The sequence below is a fragment of the Geotrypetes seraphini genome, chromosome 7 (genome assembly GCF_902459505.1).
Source record: "Geotrypetes seraphini chromosome 7, aGeoSer1.1, whole genome shotgun sequence".
NCBI lineage: Eukaryota > Metazoa > Chordata > Amphibia > Gymnophiona > Dermophiidae > Geotrypetes > Geotrypetes seraphini.
Window position 1 is genome coordinate 124,116,863 of NC_047090.1, and position 18,184 is coordinate 124,135,046.

Genomic DNA, 18,184 nt, shown 5'->3' on the forward strand with positions numbered 1-18,184 from the left:
CATCGAATCCTGACACTCCACCCCAAGCAGTGGCACCCCTGAACCCTTTGCATGCCACCCAGACATCCCCTGACCCCATTGCACCGCACTCTGACATCCCCCTAACCTGTTGTACCCCACTCCAACAACCCCCTATCTTCAATGACAATCTGGCGGGAGGGATACCCACTTCTTCCTGCTGGCAGGCCTCTCTCTTCATAATGTAGGCCTTCTCCTTCCCGGTGCATCCTGGGATGCACTGAGAGGGACCTAAGGCTCTAATTGACCCAGGTGGGAGGGACCTTAGGCACCTGGGCCAATCAGAGTCTTAGGCCCCTCCCAGTGCATCTCAGAATGCACCAGAAAGGGGAAGGCCTGCCATTATGAAGTCATTTTGGATAATGTGTTGAAATCTTCAGCTTATAGTGTGGTGGCTGTCAAAAAAGCAAATAGAATATTAAGAATTATTCCAAAAGGGATTGATAATCAAGTATAGAATATCATAATGCTTGAATATACTATAAGTCTATAGTGACTGCATCTTCAGTACTGTATGCCATTTGGTCAACCAATCTCAAAACTCACATAACTAGAGAAAGGAAACCTAAATGATGAAGGGGATGGAATGGCTTCCCAATGGAGGAAAAGTTGACCAGATTAGGGCAGATCAGCTTGGAGAAGAGGCAGAAGAAAGGAGATATAATAGAGGTCTGTAGAACATGAGTAAGTTGGAACAAGTAAATAGGGTATGGTTGTTTTGCTCTTTTCACATAATACAAAGACGAAGGAACACTGCAGGAAAATAGGTAGCACAGTTAAATCAGAGAGCATATTTTTCTTGCTCAAAATGCAAGTAAGATGTGGATTTGTTGCTGGAGGCTGTGGTCAAGGCAGTTAGCATAGTTAGGCTTAAAAAGAGTTTAAAAAAGTTCCTGGAGGAAAAGTCCATAAAAAAATATTTAGCCATGTAGACTTGGGAAAGCTATAACACATATCTGGATTTGAACAAATGGTAATGGATCTATCTACTCCTTGCTTTTCTGCCAGGAACTTGTGATCTGGATAGGCCACTGAAAGACAGGATGCTGGACTTGATTGACCTTGGTCTGACCCAGTATGATGCAATTTATGTGCTTAGTATTGAGATAATTTTTTTTTTATCATTTGTATCTGGAGGGTTTGCATTTATTTGGTCTAATTGTGGTTTTAAAGGTTTTGTAAAGGAATTTTTTTAGTTAACTTATTCCCTTTTTACATTGTGCACATAGCAAAGAAAGTGTCCCACTATTAAAAACAAAAAAGAGTTGTTTGCAAAGTGTATCAAATATTGATATACAAAATATACACCCCCAGATTCTCTAACCGGCACCCATGTTGGCGGCCTCTGATTGTGTGTCAATATTGGAGCTGCATTTCAATTAAAATTTTGATTGTCCAATTGAGTTTTGAGGTGTTAGGGTTGAAAAGTGTATACTGTATTCTCATTCTAGGAATGTGAGATCTCAGAAGGGTGAATGTGAAATAGATACGGAATATTTAAATCTTCAGTTTGGATTTATCTGACGGAGTCTTCCTAGGAAAAATATTTTGAAAAGAGCTACACTGATGGTTTTGCTAAGTTCATCTAAAGGATGTTAGTTCTAAAATCTTTTTTTTTTTTTTTTAAGTGATGCCCTTCTGTGTGGTCAAACCATTTGTTTGTTTCCAAATATCTCCAGACTACTCGGTTACAGCGAAAGATCTTTTTTCATCTAAAATGTAGGGTCTTGATGGTTGGAGGCACTTTGGCCTGGATTCTGTAAATGACGCCTAAATCGGCCAGGCACCTAGAAAAATGGTGCTATTAACAGAATTACGGCTACTGGTGCCTAAGAAAAACTGTAGGCGCCGGTAATGTAGGCCAGGGTTTTAAAGGCCTACATTTCCGGCACCTAAGTTTCTTGGGAAAATTGTGCCTAACGATGCTTAGTGACACCTAAGGTCATCTCTGCCTCTAAACGCGCCCACTTTGATTTTAAGTACCGCTAGTCTCAATGCTGTAGGTGCTTTTCCGGCTTACTTTTTTTTTTTTAAGTATTTTTAATTGGTTTAAAATGTTGTATTCAATTACTGCACCAATTAAAGCTGATTAATGCAATAGAGTTAGACTCCAGTAAGCGTGATCTAGGCACCTCCTGGCTCAACGTCATTTATAGAATTTGGCCATTTGGGCCTGATTCTATAAACAGCACTTAAATTGATAGGTGCTTAGGAAAACAGCACCTATTGCATGTCATTCAAAGTTAGGCTATAAGCAAACTATTGGGATAATTTAATATATATCACTGAGATGCTGATTACTATAACACATATAATCACAGTATTAACTTAACATGAATATAGAATATTTTTTTATTTTTTATGAAATACTCAGACCCGCAACCGTGATAGTTAATGTGAAACCAAACTGGTATTGCCGTTGGGACCATCATGGTGTTTCATCGTCTCGACTGCCTGGAAGAGTTAAAGTCGCCCTATGTGCAAAGCTAATAACAAAATGGATAAATTAAATAAATAATATAAACTTATCTGACTGTTGTTATGTGTTTACTCTTTCTCTGCTTATTCTTTGGAGGTCAGCTGGTCCCTGATAAACGTGGCAATGCTGGAATGACGCCTGTGAACTTTAAAGTAACTCCATACAAACTATGCTTTGAGCCCCTTGACTCGAGTTTCGTTTCCTTCGTCAGGAGGAGGAACTGCAATGCGTTACAGCAACATAGGGCAGGAGAACTCGCAAAGCATGACCAAGTTAGGCGCCATTTATAAAGTTGTGCATAGCAGCGCCTAACTTGAGTTAGGCACTGCTAGGCATCAAAAACTTAGGGCTCCTTTTACTAAGCTGCTCTAGCGTTTTTAGCGTACGCTGCAGATTAACGCGCACTAACCCCCCACGCTACACAAAAAAACTAACACCAGCTCTATGAAGGCGTTAGCGTCTAGTGCACGTGGCACTGTAGCGCTTGCTAGCGCAGTTTAGAAAAAGGAGCCGTTAGGCACTTGGGTATTAGGCCAGGGTTTTCTTGGCCTGAAATACTAGCATCTAACTCAAACTATGTCCAAATTCTGCTCCTAACCATGCCTGCTTTTTGGGTAGGCATTTTGGTGTAGACTTCTATATGGCATCTACTGGCAAATTAATTATTTAAAATTGTTTTTTAATGGCTCTTTCAATTAAAGCGCTAATTAAAAGAAAAATTAACCCTCCCTTTTATAAAACCACAAAAGCGTTTTATCCCAGGACAAGCAGGCAATTATTCTCACTAGTGGGTGACGTCATCCAATGGAGCCCCGATGCGAACATCTCACAAGCATACTTGCTTGTAGAAACTTTAGAAGTTTCGAGTTGCCCGCACCGCGCATGCGCGAGTGCCTTCCCACCCAATGCACCGGGCGCGTCTCCTCAGTTCTTACTTTTCCGCGGAGCCGAGAAGTCCGTCTTCGACTCTCTGCGCGAAGTACCTTCACTTGTGCCTTCTGAGTCTGCGGTTTTGGGTTCGTTTGCTCATTATCGTTGGTTCGTGTTGCGTTTTCTTGTTTTTTTCTAAAAAAAAACAAAATTTATTCTCCTAAGTTGCCAACTCTCCCACCATCCCATTGTGGTTAGCTTGGAGGTCACCCACTAGTGAGAATACCTGCCTGCTTGTCCTGGGATAAAGCAATGTTGCTTACCATAACAGTTGTTATCCAGAGAATAACAGCAGGCAGCTATTCTCAAGTCCCACCCACCTCCCCTGGGTTGGCTTCTCTGCTAGCTATCTGAACTGAGGAGACGCACCCGGTGCATCGGGCGGGAAGGCACTTGAAATTTCTAAAGTTTCTACAAGCAAGTATGCTTATGAGATGTCCGCATCGGGGCTCCGTTGGATGACGTCACCCACTAGTGAGAATAGCTGCCTGCTGTCCCTGGATAACAACTGTTACGGTAAGTAACATTGCTTTTTAGTGCAGGCTGGTGTGCTGAATGCTCTGCATTGTTCCTGATGCTCACAGGAACTTTATTTGCGTCGGGAGCAACGCAGAGCATTCAGTGCGGCAGCTGGAACTAAAAACCACTTTCGTGGTTTTGAAAAAGGAGGAGGGGGTAAGTTAGGTGACTAACTCAGTAGGCACCATTTATAGAATCAGGTCATTTTTTTCTTGTTTGGTAATGTTTGAATATAATTCAGATATATATATAGATAGATAGATAGATAGATAGATAGATAGATATATTGGATCCTAGTCATCTGTATAGTTTTCTTCAAACTAAAGCTGAGTAATAATTTTTCCTGTTTAATGTGCTTCAGGTTTGGTTGTTTTGTTTTTATTCCAAAATATGTCCTCCACGATGTGGGCTACTTTGCTTGATGAGAAGTTTCTCATTTATTGCTTTATTTTATTTTCTTGCAATTTGCTAAAACATTTAAAATGACAAAAAAAGCCCATTTAAATGCACAAGTAAATGTATATTATTTATTTATTTCCCACTGCAGTTTCTTGTGACTCTGGGAAATCCTCCATTACCTTAGTTACAAAATAACTTGTACATAATACATAGCCACAAAAAGGTGGTATATCAAATCCCATACCCCTTCCATTTCATTAAAGTCTGATAATCTCCCTCCCTCCCCATCTCCACATTCTCATCTTGGTCATAGATTATACTGGTGGCTCTTCCATTCTGCTAGCTGGTCACTCTCCTCTCTCTACTCATAATTTGGTGTCTTCCTCACCCCCCCCCCCCGCTTGCCTTCCTTAAAGGTGATTTTCTGTTGGTCTCCGGCAGTGGCAGTGTTGCACATAGGGTGCTCCAAAGTTTTCTCTCTAGCCCATCCTGCCTCCTCTGACATTACTTCCTATTTTTGCATGGGCAGGACTGGTTAAATGGAAAGCTTCAGACCAGGCTGTAGGCAGCAAATGTGCAATGCCGCTGCTGCCACTGCCCTAGAGCAACAGAAGACCATCTTTAACATAGACCAGTGCCGGGGGCTGGTAATGCTGAATTGTGGGTGAAGGGATAGATGCTAGATCATGCCAAGGACAGGGGTTGGGAGTGGAAGAGATGTCTGGAGACAGGAGATGCTGCAACAAACATCATTTTAAAATCGTGATTAATTAATGCATTAATTGCAGAGTTAACTGTGATTAACTTGCAGCCCTAGTAAATATCTGTTTAATTTGCTTACCCCTATGCCGAATGTGTTAATTTTGCATCAATTAATTTTTCAGTTTCAATACAAGTAAGTTAAATGGTGTTTTTTTTTTTTTTTTTGCTTTGTCTCTACATTTGACAATTTTAATGCTAAGTGGAGAAAGTAGAAATATTTGACATGCAATATCTGTTCAAGAATGCTACATGTGAAGCATATCTCAAATCGCATTGGCTTCCAATCCCAGCAAGAATACAATTTAAATTCTACTGTCTACTATTTAAGACTTTATACGGAGACAGTCCAAACTACCTGAATAGCCACCTCATCCACAACACCTCAACCAGACATAGGAAAACTCACACCCCATTCTCATACCCCCCAGTTAAGGAGATCAAATGGAAAAAAACTATATGATGGCCTCCTAGCCACTCAAACAGCCAAACTAAACAACCAAATCGCCAATCTACTGACGGCATCCCTAGACTACAAACTTTTAGAAAAGAAATAAAGACCATACTCTTCAAGAAATCCCTGAAAAATGAAATAACACCGCAAGTTTCAAACACCACCTCTCACTAAAGCCAACTACCCCAAACAAATAACCATACTCATTTCTTACTCTCTTTGAAAATGACCAAATTTCTTTCTTTCTTTTTTTTTTTTGTAAGTTCTTGTTGTAATACTTGCTTGATAATTCTTTTGTAATCCACCTTGAACTGCAAGGTAATGGCGGAACAGAAATCCCTATTGTAATGTAATGTAATTTTACAGATAATACATTCATAATTAGTTCAAGATTGCAACTATGCTCTCCACAATACAGTTTGCCCCAGTACATGTGTATATATTTTTTGAAAATGTGATGTACTAGGACAGCTTTCACCTTTCTGTATGTAAACTGCTTTATTTACTGCTCAGTAGATTGATAAGTTTTGTCATTCTCTCTGTAGCTAATGGAAGCATTTCCTGAAGACCTAAAACCAGACCTTGGTCAGAATGAATTTCCCTGGGAAATGGTGTTTTGTGCTGTCATTGTTGGATTATTTACAGTATTATTATTTATCTGCAGAACCTGTCAGTCAGTAAGTATTTAGCACATTTACTATAAGAAAGCAGGGATGAACTCATCCAATAGTATTTTCTGTTACACCTTAAATAATTTGATACTGTAGTCTTAAAATTAGCATGGAGCTGGATACAAATATGGGCTATGCTTAGGAAGGTGCTTTTGATTAGATTAGACATCTTCTCTCCCTTTTTAAAATTTTAAATTGTAGACATTTGATTTTTCATTCACAAACTCATGTTATCCTGCATATCTGCTTCTTATAAACTGGCTTGTCTTTAGTTCTTTTGTTCCAGCTCATATTTATTTATTTTGGTTGTGTTAATTCTTCCCCATAACCTCTGCTTATGCTTTAGAATCCTCAAACATTAATTTATTATATTTATCCATAGCCTTATTTTTAGATTTTTTTCCCCTAGTTTTATGGAGTACTAATCACAATTTCTTAAAATATTTCCTCCTTCATTGTCTGATATTTGATACCAGATGGATACTTCACCATCTCTCCTAGCAGGATAATTTCAACTACAGTACAAAGAATTGGTGTCTGAATCTTAAAGAGACCACGATCTGATAGAGCTTGCCTGCAAAATATATATGCTTGGCTCCCTTTTTTGTCACCTGATTTCCAAACGTTCATTTCATCTAGAATTTAAATATGGTAGTCTTCATGGGTGCTGCTAAAATAAAGCAGATCTACTCTAGCACCAAAGAGACTTTTCCTTCAGTTTGCACACCTCTTACCTTCTTTGGCTACCTTGCCTTCTTGCATACCTAAAATTTGTAATGTTATTCAATATGGAAGTTTATTGCTAGGGTGAGTTCATAGGTCGCTTGCTGTTTTAGTTTTAATTTTGATTATTTTGTTTTTGTAATGATCTCATAAATTGTTATTTGATCCCCCCTTTATTAGGGACGAGGAGGAGATATTATCTCCTAATTGGGTTTTTTTTCTTCTAAATTAAGGCCCTCTTTTACTAAGGTGCTCTAACCGATTAGCGCATGCTAATCGCTAACACGTTCGTGTCAGTCTGTGGACGCATTAGCGTTTAGCATGCGCTAATTTGATTAGTACGCGCTAACCAGTTAGCACACATTAGTAAAAGAGGGGGTTAGATTTATTACTAATTGCTCTGTATCTCATTTTTTTTTAATAAGTTGAATGTTTGTTCATTACTTGTGGAAATTGCAAAAACTTTTTGCAATAGACATAAAGCTTAAAAAACTATTGAAGGATATCTGCTACAGGGTGACCTCTCTCCTTTACTTGCCTTGTACCCAGTAGTAAATGGCTAGCTTGTAGTATAGTTTATAATGAGAACTTTTGTTAGAGGGGAAATGGAAGATGATGTTGTTACTGTGTGGGAGGTAGGTAAAATTTAATGAGTCATAGGTGGGAAGATAACTACTCTCCGGTAAGAAAAACAGTCAGTGGTATGGGGGGAGATTGGGATGGGAGGGATCAGCTATTTATTTAGAACTGTGTTTAAAATATATACATCTGCTAGAAGTAATTTCTCAGATTTTTTTTTTCCCCCCCCCCAGATTAAAAGCCGACTTTATGTAGGTAAGTGTTTTTTTTTTCTGTTATGGGTCTTTTCTTAATGACTGGTAGATTGCTTGTGTTCACTTGGGGGATGTGCTTTGTTCTTTATAAGCAGTTCACTCATTAAGCTACATACTTGGATCTGAATTAAATAACTGGCAAAAACAAATTCTTATGAAATTGTCCTAGAAGTGCAATCAACAAGATTTAATATGTACTTATTATAGTTTACGTGAGCTTCAAAAACAGTGGATAGTCTAATGATAAAACATATCTAGCTTCCATGTTTTATATTCCTTACAGAGCTAACATTGCACACCATAAACAGTCTGGGGGTAATTCCAAAAGGAGCAGCCAGGAATGATTGTAAATGGCAATATTTTAGTCATTTATCCTACATTGCTCCTTGTGACCCAGGGAAAGTCACTGAGGGCTCCTTTTACTAAGCCGCGTTAGGGCTTGAACGCACGCTACATTGCCGCACTGGCTAGACCTTAACGCCAGCATTGAGCTGGCATTAGTTCTAGAAGCGTAGCGTGTGGTAATTTCCTGCATGCGCTAAAAATGCTAGCGCACCTTAGTAAAAGGAGCCCTTAATCTCCCATTGCCCCAGCTACCTTAGATAGAATTTGAGCCCATGGGGACAGATAAGGAAAATACTTCAGTGCCTGAATGTAAACCATGTAGAGGCGCATAATCAAAAGAAACATCTAAGTCCATTTCAGACGTATGGTGCTAGATGCTCAAAGTCGGCAGTGGTAAAATGTCCATTCTTGAAAAATACATCTAGAATATTATTTTTTTCCCCCAAAACCATCTCTCTGGATGTCCAGGCCATTAATCATCCAGACTGCCAGTACGTCTATCTTTATACCACATTTTCAACCAAAAATTTGTCTTAAGTCCCAAACGCCTAGAACAAGATCATTTGGACTTGGGAGGGGGCCAGCATTGTGATTTTGAATTTAGACTCAAATTCTCTCTCTTTCTCTCCATCCTTAATTATCATTATATTGTCAGCTTCAAGTATATAACTCAGTTTGTGTTTTGTTTTAAATAGATATCAAAATTATTATTTTCAGGAAGAGAGAGGCAACTTGCCACTAAGGTTGCTGAACTAGTAGAAGAGAAATGCAGTATTCTAGAGAAGCTCAGCCTCTGCAAGCAACAGGTATTCTTTCAGTCTAGTCTTTATTTTTTGTTTTGCTCAGTTTCCTTAATAATCAGTTTCTCATTTGACAGTTTACTTTTTTCACTAGGTTTCAAATTGTAAGATCTGAGTTATTATATTATTTTTTTTCCAGTGCCTCATATAAACCTTATTATCCCAGGACAAGCAGGCAGCATATTCTTGACTGATGGGTGACGGCACCGACGGAGCCCCGGTACGGACAATTTTAGAGTGATTGCACTCTAAGAACTTGGAAAGTTCTAGTAGGCCGCACCGCGCACGCGCGAGTGCCTTCCCGCCCGACAGAGGCGCGCGGTCCCCAGTTTCTTAGTTTCCGCGGAGCTAAGAAGACGCACTTTCAACGGCTGTTGAAAACTTTTTCCTCGTTCGTCTTCCTGCTCGCGTAAACCTTTCTGGAAATTTTATTTCCTTTTTTTCTTATTTTCATATTAAAAAAAGAATTTTCTTTTTTCTTCTTTTTTCGGTTTTGCCCCGGCGGGGCCTGCTGCCACCATCGAGGCCTCGGCCTTCGATTTGGCAGAAGCCGTCTTTACGTTCATGCCCCCACAACCCGGGTTTAAGAAGTGCCAGCGGTGCGCGAGGCCCATTTCTCTCACCGACCCACACAACTGGTGCTTACAGTGCCTGGGTCCTGACCATCGGGCGTCCACCTGCACCCGCTGTGCCACTCTAAAAAAGAGAACCTTAAAAAACCGACAGATCCAACAGCGGTTATTGTTTGGTACCGATATGTTGGATTCGGCGGCACCGACCCCGACATCGGCCCCGACGCAGTCGGCACCTACCTTGTCGACACTGCGCCGGCGTGGCATCCTCCAGGTAAGCCGGCTAAGAAGCCTTCCCCGCTGGAGCGTCCTCTGGTCTCAGTAGCAACGAGCCCAGTCCTGCCGACCTCGAGGCGCCCGCGGAAGTGCTCCGCACCGATTGAGGTGAGCCCCTCGACCTCGGGTTCCTCTTCGGAGTGTAGAGCGGCACCGAAGGTACCGCAGAAGAAAAAAGCGGTGCCGGTGCCTTCGCTGGATGAGCGAATTGCCGCCGTCCTGCAGGTGCAGCTCAAGGAGCAATTACAGCAGCTCCTTCCTGCTCTTTTGAAACCAAACCTTTCAGTCCCGGTCCGGTCTGAGCCACCGGTACCGGCAGTGGAGCAACCTCTTTTATCTGCATCCACTCTGTCGGTACCGGTACATTCGGCTTCGTCGGTATCCATGCCGATCTTAGCACCGGAACCGAGGTCCTTACACCAGGCTGTGCAAACTTTGGCACCGGCACAACCCATAACATCTCCCGGTACCGTTTCCCAGAGGTCGGGTAAGTCGACACACAAAACTCGACACCTGGAACCCTCCACACCGGAGTCCCGAGATCGCAGCTTCCAAGTAAGGGATCCTGATCTGTGGGGTGACTCCGAAGAGCCTCTTCTCTCTGAGGGGGAGTGTTCATCGGCAGACGAGGATCCTTCTGTTTTAGATCCGTCCTCTAAGCCTGATGCAACCTCTTTCACCTCTTTTCTCAAAGAGATGTGTGACTCTCTCTCTATTCCCTTGGAGGCTGAATCCAAAAAACCCAAGGCGTTTCTCGATGCACTGGATTTTGAACAGCCTCCAAGGGAATTTCTAAAATTGCCTCTCCATGATATATTAAGAGAGACTTTTTACAAAAATCTGGAGACGCCTTTGACCATCCCAGGAGCCCCTCGCAAACTGGACTCCTTATATAAGGTCATCCCCATTCCTGGCTTTGACAAACCACAACTCCCTCATGAGTCTCTCTTGGTGGAATCCACTTTAAAGAAATCCACGGGAGCTAGTGTGTACGCCTCGGTCCCTCCTGGCAGAGAAGGTAAGGCCATGGATAAGTTTGGCAAGAGGTTGTATCAGAATGCGATGCTAGCTAATAGATCAGGGAATTATGCTTTCCATTTTTCATTCTATCTTAAGCATCTCATTCAGAATTTGTCAGCTTTTGAAAAGTACCTCCCTGACCGCAAAAGATCTGCCTTTCGCCAAACTTCTTCATCACTTTTACAACTTCGTAAATTCATGGTCAGGTCGATCTATGACACCTTTGAGCTGACCTCTCGAGCCACGGCTATGTCGGTGGCCATGCGTCGTCTGGCATGGCTCAGGGTTTCAGAACTTGATGTCAATCATCAAGATCGACTGGCTAATGCGCCTTGCCTGGGTGATGAGCTGTTTGGAGAATCCATGGACTCCACTACCCAAAAGCTCTCAGCTCATGAGACTAGGTGGGATACTCTCCTCAAAACAAAGAAGAAGACCCCACCTTTTCGGCAGCAATCGGCCTACCAACGCCGATTTGTGGCTCGTCCTTTGCCACCGGCCCCTCAACAACCCCGGCGTCAGCGGCAACAACAGAGGCAAAACCCTAGACCAGCACAACAGCAACAACAGGTGAAGCCTCCTCCTCCACAAAAGTCCTCCCAACCCTTTTGACTTGGTTCTCCAGGACATAGCCAGTATTCTACCATCTGCCCATCTTCCGCAGCCCATAGGAGGACGCCTTGCTCATTACATAAGCCGTTGGGAAAATATCACCTCGGATCAGTGGGTCCTCAACATCATCCGCCACGGCTACTCTCTCAACTTTCAGACTCTGCCTACCCAAAGTCTGCCAAAAGAGTCTGCTTTGAACACTCCTCAGTCTTCCCTCCTTCTTCAAGAGGTTCAATCCCTCCTCCTTCTGAACGCCATAGAGGAGGTTCCTCTAGATCAGCAGGGACAGGGATTCTACTCTCGTTATTTTCTAGTCCCCAAAAAAACAGGAGATCTCAGACCCATCCTAGATCTTCGCGATCTCAACAAATACTTGGTCAAAGAGAAATTCAGAATGCTTTCTCTGGCCACTCTTTACCCTCTTCTCAATCAGGGCGACTGGCTATGCTCCCTCAATCTCAAAGAGGCATATACTCACATACCGGTCAATCTGGCCTCCAGACAGTACCTCCGCTTCATGATCCATCATTGTCATTACCAATACAAGGTGCTGCACTTCGGTCTTGCCTCCTCTCCAAGAGTATTCACCAAATGTCTGATTGTGGTGGCTGCCTTTCTACGCTCTCACCACCTTCAAGTCTTTCCTTACCTGGACGATTGGTTAATCAAGGCCAATTCATCTCAGACAGTACTTCTGGCCACCAACCAAACCATCCTGTTTCTACAACTTCTGGGGTTCGAGATCAATCTACCCAAATCTCATCTCATCCCCACTCAGAGACTTCAATTCTTTGGAGCGGTGCTGGACACAATCCTCATGAGAGCGTTCCTGCCGTCCAACCGTCTTCAAACTCTTCAGTCTCTATGTCAGCAGGTACTTCCACAACGTTCCATCTCTGCCAAGCAAATGATGATACTCTTGGGTCACATGGCCTCCACAGTTCATGTCACACCCTTTGCATGTCTTCACCTGCGCACTCCTCAATGGACCCTAGCTACCCAGTGGTCCCAAGCGACGGATCCCTGCTCACGACACATATCTGTGACATCGTCTCTTCGTCAGTCTCTGCAATGGTGGTTGATATCCTCAAATCTCTCCAGAGGTCTTCTGTTCCATCTACCTCCTCATCAACTTGTCGTCACCACCGATGCCTCCCCTTATGCCTGGGGAGCTCATTTGAACGAATTCCAAACTCAAGGACTTTGGACTGCCCAGGAAATGAAGCATCACATCAATTTCCTGGAACTCAGAGCGACGTTTTATGCCCTCAAGGCCTTCCAACATCTTCTCTTTCCTCAAGTCCTCCTGCTGTGCACAGACAATCAAGTTGCAATGTACTACATCAACAAACAGAGTGGGACAGGCTCTCACCTCTTGTGCCAGGAAGCCCAAAAGATTTGGGCTTGGGCCACAGCTCACCAACTATTCCTGAAAGCTATCTACATTCAGGGAGAACAGAATTCCTTAGCGGACAAACTCAGCAGAATTCTCCAGCCTCACGAGTGGACACTCGATCCGTTAACTCTATAGTCCATCTTCGCTCAGTGGGGCACTCCTCAGATAGACCTCTTTGCAGCTCCTCACAATCACCAGCTGCCCCTCTTCTGCTCCAGACTCTCCTCTCCTCACCGTCTGGCAGCGGATGCGTTTCTCCTGGATTGGTCCAATCTGTTCCTGTATGCTTTCCCTCCGATACCTCTCATGTTAAGGACCTTGTTCAAGCTCAAGAGGGAACAGGCCACCATGATTCTCATCGCTCCACGATGGCCCAGGCAACATTGGTTCTCCCGTCTACTTCAACTCAGTTCCAGGGAACCTATTCTTCTTCCATTGTTTCCTTCTCTGCTTACACAGCATCAGGAGACACTGCTGCATCCCAACCTCCAGTCTCTGCACCTGACAGCTTGGTATCTCTCGGGTTGACTTTGAATGATACTCTGTTGTCTCAGCCCGTTCGTTCTATTCTGGATGCCTCCAGGAAACCGGCCACTCTGCAATGTTACCATCAGAAGTGGACAAGATTTTCTTCCTGGTGTCTTCTTCATCATCATGATCCTACGTCCCTTGCAGTGGAGACCTTGCTGGATTACCTGCTTTCTTTGTCTGACTCTGGTCTCAAGTCTACTTCCATCAGAGTCCACCTCAGTGCTATTGCTGCTTTTCATGAGCCAGTTCATGGAAAACTCCTTTCAGCTCATCCCTTGGTTTCCAGATTCATGCGTGGTCTTTTCAATGTGAAACCACCTCGTAAAGCACCCCCTGTAGTCTGGGATCTCAATGTGGTTCTCTCCGCCTTAATGAAGCCTCCGTTTGAACCTTTGGCTACTACTTCTTTCAAGTTTCTCACTTGGAAAGTGGTCTTCCTTATTGCTCTAACCTCTGCCAGGAGGGTCAGTGAGCTACATGCACTAGTTGCGGATCCACCTTTTACAGTTTTTCATCATGACAAGGTGGTTCTGCGTACACATCCAAAGTTTCTCCCTAAGGTTGTCTCGGAATTCCATCTCAACCAATCCATTGTTCTGCCTGTCTTCTTTCCGAAACCTCACTCTCATTCTGGAGAACAGGCTCTGCATACTTTGGACTGTAAGCGGGCTCTAGCTTACTATTTAGAGCGTACTAAGCCCCACAGATCATCTCCCCAACTCTTTCTGTCCTTTGATCCGAATAAATTGGGACGTCCTGTTTCTAAACGTACGTTGTCAAATTGGCTTGCAGCGTGCATTTCATTTTGTTATGCTCAGTCCGGACTGGCACTGGAAGGTTTTGTCACGGCCCATAGAGTTCGAGCTATGGCAGCATCTGTGGCTTTCCTCTGTTCCACTCCCCTTGAGGAAATCTGCAAAGCTGCTACTTGGTCCTCAGTTCATACTTTTACATCTCATTACTGTCTGGATGCATTCTCCAGACGGGATGGACACTTCGGCCAATCTGTTTTGCAAAATTTATTCTCCTAATGGCCAACCTTCCCTCCATCCCTCTTTTTGTTAGCTTGGAGGTCACCCATCAGTCAAGAATATGCTGCCTGCTTGTCCTGGGATAAAGCACAGTCACTTACCGTAACAGGTGATATCCAGGGACAGCAGGCAGATATTCTTGCGTCCCACCCACCTCCCCAGGTTGGCTTCTTAGCTGGCTTATCCTAACTGGGGACCGCGCGCCTCTGTCGGGCGGGAAGGCACTCGCGCGTGCACGGTGCGGCCTACTAGAACTTTCCAAGTTCTTAGAGTGCAATCACTCTAAAATTGTCCGTACTGGGGCTCCGTCGGTGCCGTCACCCATCAGTCAAGAATATCTGCCTGCTGTCCCTGAATAACACCTGTTACGGTAAGTAACTGTGCTTAACTGCAGCTGTGTTTATCTCTTTTGCTTTATGTCGCTGATTTCTGACCCAAAAACATTTTTTTTCAGTATGAAGAATTAGAGTCATCTTTAAAGGAAGCTGATCTTCTGAAAGAGTTATGTGGAGCAACATGTCTTGAGGTAAATCAAACTGGCTAAAATTAATATGCTTTTTGTAAGATTAGCGATATATGCTTATCAATCACTATTTATAGAATAAATCAATGCACTTAATAGTTTGCTAGCCTTGCTTTTAATGTTCTTTAATTTTAAAGAAAGGGAAGTCACTAGTGCCTTGAATTTTTCATTTATATGGTGCTAAAATTGACTTTCCTTTTAGTTACTAGAAAGTTGCAAGTGTCATCTTGTAGTTGAAAAGAACACAAAAGGACTTATACAAAAAGCTTTCTGCACTGTGCACCCACAAAATTGTGCACTAAAACTACGCTAGCTCTGTACAGGTCTTGAGTGCACTTCATTCCATCAGTCACTAACCCCCTCTTTTATTAATGTATAGCATGGGTTTTAGCGCCGGCAGCAGCAGTAACTACTCCAACGTTCATAGGAATTCTATGAGCGTCAGAGCAGTTACCATTGCTGCCGGTGCTAAAACCCTCGCTATGTATTCATAAAAGAGGGGGTTAGTGAATAAATATGAAGAAAGGATTAGAAAAGGTATATTAGTGGAGTTGATGCCCTCTTAGTTTGGTGTGGGTGATTTACACTCTTTCTCAAGTTGTATATATGAAAAAACTACTTCTACTTATCATTTCTATAGCACTGTTAGACGTATGCTGTGCTGTACATTTAAACATGTAAGAGAAAATCCATGCTCAATAGAGCTTATAAACTAATTATTAAAACAGACAGCAGGACAAATAAAGGCTAGGGAATTTCTCACAGAGAGAATGATAAAACAGTCATGGGCACTTTTACAAGTGACTGGGAGTTAGGAGTTAAAAGAAGCTTTGAAAATGTGGGCTTAGCTGTTATATGACAGCCCTCTCCACTGTGAAACCCTTCCTTTATTGAAGTACTTCCCACTGAAAAGGCAAAAAAAAAAGTCCATCATACTTGAACAATCGCCTCATCCAAGCACCCACTACAAGACAAAGAAAAACGCACGCCCCATTCATACCCCCCCCAATCAAGGAAGTAAAAAGAACAAAACTACACGACGGCCTCCTAGCCACCCAAGCCGCAAGACTGGACAACCAGATCTCCAACCTCTTGATGACCACCCCAGACTATAGGACGTTCAGAAAAGAAATAAAAACCAAACTTTTCAAGAAATTCCTGAAGCAGCAATAACATCACGACCGTTTAGTAACTCTAAAACTGACATTTGATCTACCCACTACTGCACTAACAATAACAAAAGAACTTCCTCTATGACCACCTATTAACTCTTTGACAAACCACCTCACCCTCAACAACCTGCTAAATGTTTACAAGACCTACAACTTACCTCTCTAGCTAATCATTGTAACTCTGTCTTTTTTAAACTAACCTTTTGTAATCCGCCTTGAACCGCAAGGTAATGGCGGAATAGAAATCCCGAATGTAATGTAATGTAATTTATTGCAGTACTGTTTAAGGGGCAGATGGCAGAGGATGAAATGGAGTCAGACACCCTGTCATCATATGAAACAGTATGGGCAAGTTATAAAACTTCAGATGAGGCTTGAGAACAACATTGTGGCTATTGAACCTTTGGAGCATGATTCTTTGAAATTACAGAACTTGTAATTTATCATGTGAAGTTGGTGCATGTCAACATTTTAAAGCTACCAAGGGGCCCTTTTACTAAAACACATTAACATCTGGGCTTAACACATTTGAACGCAGGAGTTTCTGCATGCTAAGCTCGGATTTAACACGTCACTATTTAGGGCTTCCTAAATATTTTGTTTTTTGCAGGTCCCATGCTAATTTTAACTTTTGTGTATGGGACTTGCAATTACCATGGGAGCACTTGCTGTCTTTTATGGTGAGGCACTAATGAGAAAATTCTGTAAGAGGCACTTAAATAAATAGGCATCTAAAGTTAGGCACCTAACTTAATTGAAAATTGAAAAAAATAAAAATTAATTGGGTGAAAGGCGCCTGTTGTCTTAGGCACAATTCTACAAAAGATTGGTGCCTAATTCCAAAGTAGGCATGTTAAGAAGCGGAGAAGGACTTAGATGCTGCTAGGTGTGATTCTCTAATGGACAGGTGCCTATAACGTAGGCCTTTAAAATCCTGGCCTACATTAGTTATTTAGGTGCCATCGACTTATGTTGAGTCCTAGTGAATTACAGATTTAAAAAAGAGATTGGTTTTGTGCTAGTCTGGTAAGGCCCTCCAGCATCTAGCCATCTAATTGCAGGTCACCCTCTTCGCCTGGTTCCTTTGATCTTACCAAACATAATGTCTTTCTCCAATGATCTTCCTCTTCTGGCAGTGTGACCAAAATAAGATAGTCATAACTTCATCATTTGGACTTCGAGTGACATAGTTGGTTTGATCTTTTTCAGAATCGATTTGTTAGTTCTTCTGGTGGTCCACAGCTTGCATAACATCCTTCTCCAGCACCAAAGCTCAAATGAGTCAATCTTCTTTCTGTCTTGTTTCTGAAAGAAGATTGACTTTGGCACTGGACACTTGCCTACATTAGAGATGCCTAAGTTTTAAGTTACATGTGATTCTGTAATAGGCGCCTAAGTGTGACTGCAAAAGACATGTGCCCATATTATACTACAGTAAATAGCATTTTGTTTTTGGCTAGTCTGGAAACAGCTTGGTTGGTTTATAAAATGGTTACTGTTGTAAAATTATTTATGGTAAATATATCTACTAGCTTTGAAACTGATTCTTTTAGGCAACATCTGAAGAATTAAACAGGTCAAACACTGTGCTTCAGAATGAGATGAAAAATCTGGAAGAGGAGCTAGAGGAGGAGAAATCTAAGCGATTGCAACAGGACAGTTTGGTAATTATTTTAACTTTTGTTCTCCACCATCAATATTTCAGATTTGGGAGGGAATTCATCAAGGGATGCTTACCGATTTAATATGCGCTGAACACTAGACACCCATTATATTCCTATAGGCATCTTAGTGTTTATGTTCAAAACTGGTTAGTGTTCCTTGATAAAGTGTCCCCTTTAATAATTTAGGCAAATTGTTGATTTTTATCTGTATTTTTATATAGTGAAAATGATCAGAATTAAGAATCATATTAAATACAAATAAGGACATAATTTTAGAACTGGCTGCATAAGTGAACACTGTTGCTATATGTGTAAAAAGCAGTAATTTTTGAAAAGGGAAAACACACATAATACATTCTCATTTGTTTTTAATGAATGGTTTCATAAGTTTTTGATGAATAGAAATACATTTTTAGTTGCTATCCTTGTGGGGTCCCTGATCTCACTCATTTTGTTT

The 18,184-nt window shown here is 42.2% G+C and overlaps 1 protein-coding gene across 3 annotated transcripts in view; it reads left to right on the top strand.

Annotated features, from left to right (window-relative positions):
* MIA2 (MIA SH3 domain ER export factor 2) overlaps positions 1 to 18,184 on the top strand; it is a 194,700-nt gene that overhangs the window by 69,347 nt on the left and 107,169 nt on the right. For all 3 annotated transcript variants that reach the window (XR_004540132.1, XM_033952217.1, XM_033952218.1), the window contains exons 7-11: positions 6,104 to 6,235; positions 7,765 to 7,786; positions 8,848 to 8,936; positions 14,823 to 14,894; positions 17,617 to 17,727. Coding sequence is in view for 2 of the 3 variants with exons in the window: in XM_033952217.1 (XP_033808108.1) it covers positions 6,104 to 6,235; positions 7,765 to 7,786; positions 8,848 to 8,936; positions 14,823 to 14,894; positions 17,617 to 17,727 (426 nt within the window). In the remaining variant the exon portion in view is untranslated. The remainder of the gene's footprint in view (positions 1 to 6,103; positions 6,236 to 7,764; positions 7,787 to 8,847; positions 8,937 to 14,822; positions 14,895 to 17,616; positions 17,728 to 18,184) is intronic.